Source organism: Vigna radiata, chromosome 5, assembly GCF_000741045.1.
Source record: "Vigna radiata var. radiata cultivar VC1973A chromosome 5, Vradiata_ver6, whole genome shotgun sequence".
Lineage (NCBI taxonomy): Eukaryota > Viridiplantae > Streptophyta > Magnoliopsida > Fabales > Fabaceae > Vigna > Vigna radiata.
This window is the reverse complement of record NC_028355.1, coordinates 36,210,225-36,221,119: the sequence shown is the minus strand read 5'-3', so window position 1 is coordinate 36,221,119 and position 10,895 is coordinate 36,210,225. Positions and strand designations below refer to the sequence as shown.

Here is a 10,895-nt window from a genome sequence, read left to right as displayed (position 1 = left end):
TATCAATACTCGTTACATGGTAATGGTTGTCAACTTGGATGAGATCCCCTTCCTTATTAAGATTGATCAAGTAAACTTTTTTGTTGGATCATGACCATTTTCATAAAATTTGTTATCTTATCTATTTTGTTGAAGATTTCTTATTATTTTTCTTTTTTTTCTTCGTTCATTTTGAAATCTAGACAAAATTAATATTTATATCTTTACTTATCTTTTACTATGATAATATAAAGATGTCAAATTCTCATATTATCTAATAAAATTTAAGTAAAGGAGGACAACGGTCAACATTCCATTTTTTTCAATATAGAATAATTTTATTTAAATTCTTTTAAAAAAGTAAATAAGAGAAGCTGTGAAATTAATGTTTTAGATAAATAAACATAAATTAGAAATTAATTTCTGAAGAAAAAAAACAAGAACAACGAAAATAATAATATATAAAAAAGAAAAACATAAAGGAAACAAAACAATTAAAAATAAAAAATAATTAAAAAATATTATTCATTTTACTATTTGTACTTTCAAATTAACTATTTTTAAATCTATCATTCAATTTTTCATTTTTACCTCTCATTCCAATGGGCCAATTAACCCAACACAATTGTACTTTGTCACCATCCTATGTTTTTCTTCTCACACCTCACCCTCCACATCACTTTTCATATCACCCACTTTTCCATTTAATTTCTCTTTCAACTTTTTTTTTAATATTTTCTCCATCCATTTTCTACATCTAATTTCTTTCCAATTTTTAAATTATTTCTTTTACTCATTTTCTCCATTAACTTTTTTCTATTCTTCCACTAAATTTTTTTAAACAATATTTCATTCATCTACTTTCTCCAGCTTTTTTTTTTTTATTATTTCATCCATACACTTTCTTCATTTAATTTCTCCATCCACTTTTTATATTATTTTTCTCCACCAATTTTTTCCACCTATTTTCTCCATTAACTTTTGTATTATTTCTTTCATCACTTTCTTCATCTAATTTATGTACTTATTTTTATATTATTTTTCTTCAGCAATTTTTCTCACCTAATTTCTCCATTAACTTTTTTATTATTTCTTCCATCAACTTTCTTTGTCTAATTTTTCCACTCACCTTTTATATTATTTTTCTTTTTCCACTATCTTTACTCGTTACTCTATAAATACCCACATATTTTCACTTACAAAAGAGAAAAACCTATTCACTCCATTCTAAAACACATATTTCTTCTCCTCCACACCATCACTCTTCACCAAGAACACAAATATCTTCTCCCCCAAAACTCCACTCCATTTTTCTCCCACACACTATCATTTCATACCTCCTCTCTATACATTAAACTTCATACTTTATCTATTTCTTTACACTCAAAACTAAACACCATTCATCCTTCATCATTATCCCATCATCATCATTTTCATCTTCCATGCATCTTCATAAACAAATTGGTTTGAGCAAGGTCTTCTTACTCCACCATCATTCTCTTCACGTTTTCCACTACGGTACACACATTTTTCCTTATTCAATTTTTTCAACATATTTTGCTCACTTTCTAAGGTTTTGAATTTCTCTTTTAATATATTTTTTACAACATTTATTTCATTTTCATGTCCCACAATAGTCCTTTACATTTGTGTGTCACACCTTCTCAAACACATTTTTCTTCTTTAAAAAAAAAATACAAAAATAATAAAAATTATAAAAGCACAAAAAAAATGATTTTTCAATGTTTCTAAGGATATAAGTACTTGTGTGATCATCCACATCATCTTAGTACTTAATACATTCGCTATGCGTAATTGACTCCCAAACTCAACCTGATTTCGCAAACCATGTCTTATTTTTCAGTTTGTGCATAGTTTTTCAGAATAATATATGGTTGTAACTCCAAAATCTTTGATTTACAAATTCTTTCATTTTTTTTCAATGGTTTATCGTCTCATTGCGATCCTGGTTACAACAACAACACTACAAGAATTTTTATTAAACTCAACAATGAAAAAAAAATTTACAATCTCATGTTTTGTAGACAAAAGTTTTGAAACACCTATATTAGGATTTTTTTTTTGCCCTTTTTCTAACTTCAATATTTCTCTTACATAATTTATGAGACAAGTATGTTATTAATTAAAAGCAAAATTAAAAATAAAATTATTCATAACAATCATAGGTGAAAATTACATTTTATTCTACACTTAGATGAAAATCAACCAATAAAGATCATTGCTCTTATTGAATACCATCGGGGTTGTTGGAAACTGGATTTTCTCTTGAAAATGAACTATTATAAACACGATTCCATAAATTCATATTTTCATTTCTATACTTATTTGAAATGCAAAGGGAACAATAACGTTCAACGAATTTTTCTGATGTTTGAAAAAAAATGAATTTAAAAAAAAAAAAAAGAGTATATAATATTGTAGAAAAAGATCTCAGGTCCAAAAGAAGAAGAGATGAATATATGAATATACACACATGATAAATGGGGAAGAGTTTTGCGGTTTCTACTATTATTTTTAGATATTTGAATTTCCTAACACTATCACAAAACCTAATAACTACGATAAATGAGTTTCTAAATTGGGGCTAACCATAGAAACTAAAAAACCTAATTTTTATTTTGAGTAAAACTGAAAACGAATGTAAAATATTGTAACAATACAACCACAAGATGAAGAAAGATCTGAAGTTATTTCTCCATTGGCTCACAACTACATATCAAATGACAAAATTATACGATCACCACAAGGCATCCTCAAATAAACATGGCTTTGTCAATGAACTTTTTTGTATTTCCTTGTTCATCTATCAAATGATGACATACTTAGAAATTTTATAAAAAAAAAATATCATTTATAAGTAGAATACAACTTAAAATTACCTATAACATGTATCATTCATATCTACTTAACTTTGTGTCTTACATGTGGTTATTTAATAGTATCTAATAGAGGAAGAATATGTGGTTGTGGAGTAGGAGCCATAGGAGGAGGAATATGTGGATGTATAGTAGGATTCATAGGAGGATGAACATGTGGATGTGTAAGCATAAAAGGTATAGGTGGAAGGAATATGTGGTTGGGAAGTGTCAACTCCCAATTTCGTCCGGGAAAGTAAATAATTAAAATTGAGGAATAAGAGAGTAATGGTTAATGGTGGGTAAAGGAAAAAATATTAAAATAATCTTCCTTAATGTATGACAGATTACTTTAGAATATTTTTGAAATTTTGTTTTATTTGGTAATAATTTGAATCAACATTATGACAATAATTACAAGCAATAATTAAAAATCATATATTGATTGCTGCATTCAGTTTATTCCTAAAGAGAAAAATATGATTTCCTTTGGACAATTTTTTGACAATTATTTGACAATTAATCCGCCATTAAGGCAAGATCACAATAATATTATACGCACCTGGTAAAAAAAGAGAAGGGAATTTTGGGAAGAGAACATAAGGGAACAGAAAAAGGAGAAGGAGATCTTTCTGGTTGGTAAGAAACTTTGGGCCCAACCCCTTTTCCTTCTTTGCTGCGTTGTTTCTTTTCTTTTTCTGCCTAGTTATCTTGTTTTATTTTGTTTATTTCCTCATTCATTCATTTCTATTTTGATTTTTATTTTTTATCTTCATATTTATGTTTATTACATTTTATCATATTTGGATTTGGTCATAGCCTTTCAATCTTTTCTTCACCGAATTGGTTTTAATCTTTGGTTTCATTATATTTACTTTTTATTTGTTTTTTTATGTTACTTTACACAATCCTCATATATTAACTAATGTTATGTTGTTTGTCCATCACTCATGCATTTTATTTGTACAATTTATTTTACTATTATGCTATTATTTTACTTTTATGCTAATATGCGTTAATTTTGTTTTAGACTTTTATTTTATTTTTAAATATTTATGTAGTTATTAAAATTAAAAAACTAGAAAAATAGATTTTCATAGCTCGTAGGGTTTAAAATTCTTCTTTTGTTTAAAAACTAAATATGGTCTGATTTCATTTTAAAAAATTATTTTCATATAATAAATTAGGCAAAATTTTTAAAATTACAAAATATAAAAATGATAAAATTATAAAATAAAAAATGGTTCTTGAATATTTTAAAGGTTAAAGCACATGTATGATCGCACGCATCGTCCTTGTGCTAAAACTTTTTCTTCTCTTTTTTTAAAAATAATCAAAAATATTTTAAGGGTTTAAGCACATGTGTGATCGCACGCATCATCCTTGTGCTAGAAAAAAATTTCTTCTTTTTTTCTAAAAATAATCAAAATATTTTAAGGGTTTAAGCGCATGTGTGATCGCACGCATCGTCTTTGTGCTAGAAAACCGTTTCTTCCTTTTTATAAAAATAATAAAAAATATTTTAAAGGTTTAAACAAATGTGTGATTGCACGCATCGTCCTTGTGCTAGAAAACCTTTTCTTCCTTTTTATAAAAGAAATACTTTAAAGGTTTAAGCACATGTGTGATCGCTCGCATTGTCCTTGTGCTAGAAAACCTTTTCTTCTTCCTTACATAAAAATACCAAGAATATAAAACATTCACATTTTCAAACAACAATCAATCTTTCTACCAGAACTACGTGATCCTTGATTCTCCATCCAAAGTAGAGATACGTAGGAGCAAGGCCAGTCCTTGTCAGGTTCATTTCCCAAAAATCCAAATCTTTTCCATACAAATTCTCTGAGTAATTCCCTAAAAAACTAAAAAATATATTTTGTTTCTTTATAATGTCTTTTTTGGGGATAGTTAAACATTTTGAAAACCACATCAAAGTCGCATGTTTAATTAAAGGTACTGCCTTCGGGCAGACGTTGTAGGGTGTTAATACCTTCCCTACATGTAACTGACTCCCGAACCTAATCTTTGGTTTTCGCGGACCGTGCTTTATCATTTTATGGTTTTTCCGTAGTTTTCCAGAATAAACTATGGTGGCGACTCCAAAATCTCTTTTTCCAAATTTGTTTTCTTTTTAGATCGTCGTCCCGTCGCAACATTGGTTGCGATAGGAAGTAGGCCACAAAAGGAGGAATAAGTGGTTATTGAGTGGGAGCAATTTTTGTAATGATGTTTGATTTTAGGAGTTAAGGTTATTTAAACTAGAATATATTTCTAAACTATTGCAAATGAAGATGTATAAGAGAAATTATAGTAAAATAGCAAAGTGTAGTAGCAATATAATTCAAATCGGACCTATCAAATAAATATCAATTCTAGGTGAAAAATATGACAATAGAGTAAATATCTTACCATGATACTTTTACTAATTATTCATACATTTTTATATCGCTTGACTTATAATAACAAATTCATTATATATCATCCCTTGTCAATATTATTACCTTAGTTTCATTTGTAAATAAATTATTTAAATCTAGATCATGGTATGACTCAATTTAAAATATGATATCTTTAATAACTTCTTTCATCTCATACAAATCCACTGGCATCATATAGACTACAACATTTCAACCCTTGTTTACTTTATCATCAACATAATACATTATTTATGCTTATGAAGCTTCAATGTATAGTTTATGTTATTCATGTTCATCCGTATGAATAGATTGAGAAAAGTTTATCAAAGTGAATTTTTAGGCATCCTTTCCAAATCCTTTAGATAGTGTAGTATCTACCCACTTGCATTTAAAGAAGACAACTCTAAGAAAATCGTAATAGTTAAACTTGATTATGTCTTCTAACTTCCCATAGTATGGCAAATTTGCCAACCTCAAATTTTCATCATTATTGCTTGCAACGCATGATGTGTTTGAAGTTTGTAAGTTGTTAATGGAAAACCACAAGTGCATCAGTAGTATGTAGCAAGTGATAAATATTTTTCTCTCCCAAGGGATTTGTTTAACACTCAACAACTCTTGCACTCAATAACCCTATTAGACCATAAAGTTCACAAAAACACAATGAAAACTCTTTTATTTTATCAGATAATTGATATGCAACAAGAAATTTAACAGATTATTTATAATTGTCAAGATTAGATTTCATCCACTTCATTCTCATGTATTCACAAACATCCCAATTCCATATTCAAGTCAAAATTAACTCACCAACATACTTAAATCATATTCTTAGAGCCTTTGAGCCTATGATCACTCATTAAGTTTCAATCCCTTGAATCCTCAACAAGCGAAATCATGCATTGATTTCAAGAGTCTAAGATTACTAATGAGCCAAATTTTATTCCTAGATACAAGCATCCATTAGGAAAATTTCAAGTTTAGATTCTAAAGATGTTTCCCAACATCTCAAGAATCACAAATCAAGCATGGGAGCAATCCACATGCATTAAGCATGGAAATCAAATACTGACTTGAATTGGAAAAACATATATATTAATAACGCAATTTTACAAAAGAATTCAGTCTTTTACATATAACCTCAACAAATAGAAATAACTCTCCATGGGAGACAACCTAGGGTTTTAAAATTGAAGAGATAGAGAAGAAATTGAAACCATAAAGAAGATGAAGGCCCTTTCCCAAGGCAGCTTGCAACTACTCCAAGCTTCAATCATGTCTCTCCTCTCTAATATGCAACCCATCATCTTTCTCAACCCCAAAAGGGGAAAAACCATCATGGACGAAGGAGGAAACCCAAGGAGCATATGTAAAGCCTCCCAACACTCCAAACAACGTCCAAGAGTCTCTCTCAAGCACTCTAGGTGGTTCTATTTGTGTAAAACTAAGGAGTTCCCAAAATTCTTGCGAAACATGATTAAATACCCACTTTCATGTATCTGAGCTGACAGATTCGCCCAACAATTTCGTTTTTGTGCAACGAGACCAAAAAGTTGACACTCTTTGACTTTTAACACTTTAGGCGACCCATATTTTCGCTCAACGACTTGAATACTATAGGTTTAGGCTATCATTTTCACTTAGCGAGAAACTAACTCATCTAGTGACTTAGCCTGACATCCGATGGTGGTTTTTTGCTAATCTGGGGTGATCCTTGGTAGTATAGTCCTACAGGTGAGTCCTTTCTTATTGTTTGCAGCACTGGGTGTGATTCTAATATCCTTGGAGTGAGTATTTGTCTATAAATCAATCTTTCTTATCTAATCATGCTTCCTTGAGTTCTAACTTGTTTTCCTTCACCAAAATAGTTTCCTGTTGACTTATTTCACACACTCAAAACAGGAATTAGAGGTAAAAAAACATAAAATAACTAAAATATAAAACAATACAAAAACAAGATAAACTTGAGGATTGAAAAGATAAAAGCTATGGAGAAGTTTAATTTATTTACAAAACTTAAGACAGTTAAAAAGTATAAAATAATGTTATCATAACATATAATATAATTAAAAGATACAAAACTAAAGATATTTTATAGAACTTCATATTTATATAAACCCTTTTAATATTAAAATAATTGAGACTCACTATTTTTAAAGCACTATCAATTATAAATTTCCATTTTCTTGGTCCTCACAATTATAATATAATCTTACTCATCATTTGTTAAGAAAAATATCTTAAATAATTTTTATAAACTAAAATGATAAAATAGAGGTGTAAAAAATGTAAATTAATTTCTAGTTTTCCCATGTTTCTAATTCTTTCTAGAAAACTACTCTAGGATCTTAAGATTCATGATTCTCACACATTCATACACATAAGTCATAATAGGATACTAACCTTAATCCATGAGAGATTCAATGAGAATGTGTTCTTCAATCCTTATTCTTCAACCTCCTTTTCCCAATCTATCTCTTTGCCTTTCTTTCTCCTCTCACACTTTCTTGATGACTTGCTATGAAAGAACCTTATGGTTAGAAACAAAACCATAATCCTTTTTATAAACAAATGTCCATGAAGTTGGGTTTTATTTTATTTTATTATAACTTCCCATAATAACCAATAGGTACTTATATCTTATTAAATCACATTTAGACCTATCATAATATTTCAAATGAGTCATAAACAGAATTAATTCATCAATGAACTTTAACATTCTCCCACTTGACTCATAATGTCATAACATTATGTGATTTAATACATAAATCATAATGCGCATAAAAAAAACCTTACATGTACCATAGGGACTGGGTAGAACGAACGGTCAGGAAAATCCGATCGGTATTACAAAAAGAGATCGTGGCTCGGGCGTTGAGTGCAAGGGCGATGGAATGCGCTTCTCAAACCGGTCGTCTAGGACGGACAACACAAAACCCTGACCAAAGAGAAATGCTAAAAACAAATTAAGAGCAAAGCATAATTAATATAAATGGGCCAAGAATTGGGTCGTGATTAAAGATTGACTAATCATAAGCCCATGACAAAAACTATAAATACAGGTCAACAGGTAAAGGGTGGTTGGTTACATTGAATGCTCATTTATTCTACTGAATACTTTCTCTTTCTATCTCTATCCCTTTGATCACTTATTGACTTGAGCGTCGGAGTGCCTTTAGCAGGTACCCGAGCGGCCCGGATTGGAGTACTCGGCGAACAGAGTTGGACGGTAATAGAAGTTTGGGGCTACCGGACACGCAGGATAAATTGTGAAGGGAATTCTACTTCTATCGGAACATTTTGGCGCCCACCGTGGGGCCGGAGGATTAGTACCAATGGTGACCACAAGAAATACGAGCGGAGACGATGCAGCTGGTGTGATACGGGCGTTGGAGCGAAGAATGGAGGAAATGCAACGACAATAGGAGGAAATGCAGAGGAAGCATGATGAGGAGATGACAACTGTAAGGGCCGAGTGCTTGATCCAGTTGAAAGGCAAAGCTAGTTAGGAGGGCGCAGGAGTCGGGGGAGGGCCGGAGAAAACCGTCCCATTGGAAGAAGAGGATAAGGAAACCCACAGTAGCGCTCGGGAGGAGGATGAAAGGAGGCAAGGAGGGGGAGATGAGAAGGGGGAGAGCATGGTATTGGTGAAGAGTGAAATGCCATCAGTACCGGTGCCGTTTGCTCAAACCATAATGGACGTACGCATATCAGACCAATTCGTTCCCCCCAATTCAAGATGTATGACGGGACAGCTGACCCAGAAGCACACATCAAGTCGTTTACCAAAGCTATGGCGTTCCGGACCGGATGCGATGCCATATGGTGCCGAGCGTTCTCTTTGTCACTGGAAGGTGAAGCTCTGGAGTGGTTTGATGCTCTCCCCAACAGATCCATTGAAAACTTCAGAGGCTTGAGTAGTCTGTTCAAGAGCCAATTTGCGGCTTGCCGCGTACAAGATGTCACCATCGTTGACCTAATGAGTTTAAAACAAGGTAAAGATGAACTGCTTAAAGCATTCATGGACCGGTACCAGAAGACTATACGACAAGTCAAAGGACTTAGCATGGAGTTGGCCCTCCAATATATAATGTTGGCCTTAAGACCGAGACCATTCAAAGATAGTGTCTGTCGGACGCCACCCAAAACTATAGAGGAGTTACGCCAACGAGCTGCGGACGAAATCCGAGTGGAAAACATGAAGCAAAATTACAGAAATGAGGCACAAGATAGTAAAGCGGAGTGGTAGGAGGGTAGGAAGGAGGGTCAGGGAAATCGATCAGGCACCACAGTAGAACGCGAGAAGGACCACGAAGCCCACGCTTCCAGCAGTACGCACAATTGAATACACCGCGGGCTCGAATATTACAAGAGGCGCTCAGTGCGCAGATTATGCAAACTCTTCAAAAGCGCCCCACCCCACTGGGGGCTGACAGTAGTAAGCACTGTCTATACCACCAGAATATGGGCCACAATACTGAAGATTGCGTGACGCTCAGAGATAAAATCGAAGAAATGATCCGGGCAGGTCAGCTATCGAAGTACGTAATGGGATATCATCCCGAGAAATCTCCCGAACGACGCATAAGTCCCCGCCGAAATGACTCCCGGGGACGAACCCCTCACCAGGTTGGCAGAACAGATCGCCGAGACGACCATAATTGGGGTGGATAGAGGCAAGCAGATTCCAGGAGACCCCGGAGCAGAAGCTGAAGCCGCGAACGGGACAGTAACCGTCCCCTCAGTGGAATGATAAACACCATCTCGGGGGGGTTCGTGGGCGGCGGCCCTACCTCTTCGTCCCAGAAAAGGAGTATTCGGACACTACGGTCCATACATGCCGTAGATGTCCCCAAACGAACAATGTTGCCCATAACATTCTCCGACGAAGACTTCCACGCCCCTGATCCCGAACAAGACGACCCTATGGTGATTACGGTCGAAATTGCACGTTACGGAGTGAGCAAGGTACTAGTCAACCAAGGAAACTCAGTTAATATCCTTTACTGGAAAATGTTTCAGCAAATGAATATATTGGAGGATTTAATAGTCCTGTTCGGCGACCAACTGGTCGGTTTCGCTGGGGAAAGGGTGGACACCATGGGGTATTTGGACTTACGCATGCGGCTGGAGACGGGAAGAGACAGTGAAGAAAAGAAAATCAAATTTTTACTGCTGGAAGCCAACACATCTTATAATGCTCTTCTCGGGCGACCATGTTTAAACTTATTTGGAGCGATCGTGTCCACACCTCACCTGACCCTCAAGTACCCCACATCCCGTAGAGCAATCTGTACCGTCCGAGCAGATCAGAAAGCGGCTCGAGAGTGTTACACAGCGGGATTGAAAATTTTTCCTAAGGAAATGAGAAGATGAATCAGTCAGTCCGAAGTGACCATGATCGATTTGGATCCAAGAACTAACACAGACGACCGTTTGGAGCCCATCGGGGATACACTGCCCGTAGTTGTCGGACAAGACGAGACTAAAACCACCACCATCGCCCAGGGCTTGGAGCCAGAAATTGAAAAACAATTGCGAGACACCCTCTGGCGCAATAGGGACCTCTTCGCATGGACGACAGCCGACATGCTAGGAATACACCCTTCGGTCATGTCCCATA

General features: G+C 34.1%; 1 protein-coding gene across 1 annotated transcript; it reads left to right on the top strand.

Annotated features, from left to right (window-relative positions):
- The first annotated feature begins 9,011 nt into the window (after positions 1-9,011).
- LOC106760682 lies at positions 9,012-9,521 on the top strand. Its single transcript, XM_014644090.1, has one exon. The coding sequence runs from the start codon at positions 9,012-9,014 to the stop codon at positions 9,519-9,521; it is 510 nt and encodes a 169-aa protein (XP_014499576.1).
- The last annotated feature ends 1,374 nt before the right edge of the window (positions 9,522-10,895 follow it).

Coding starts and splice junctions, on each gene's coding strand:
- LOC106760682 (XM_014644090.1), top strand. CDS start 9,012: ATGTATGACGGGACAGCTGACCCAGAAGCACACATCAAGTCGTTTACC.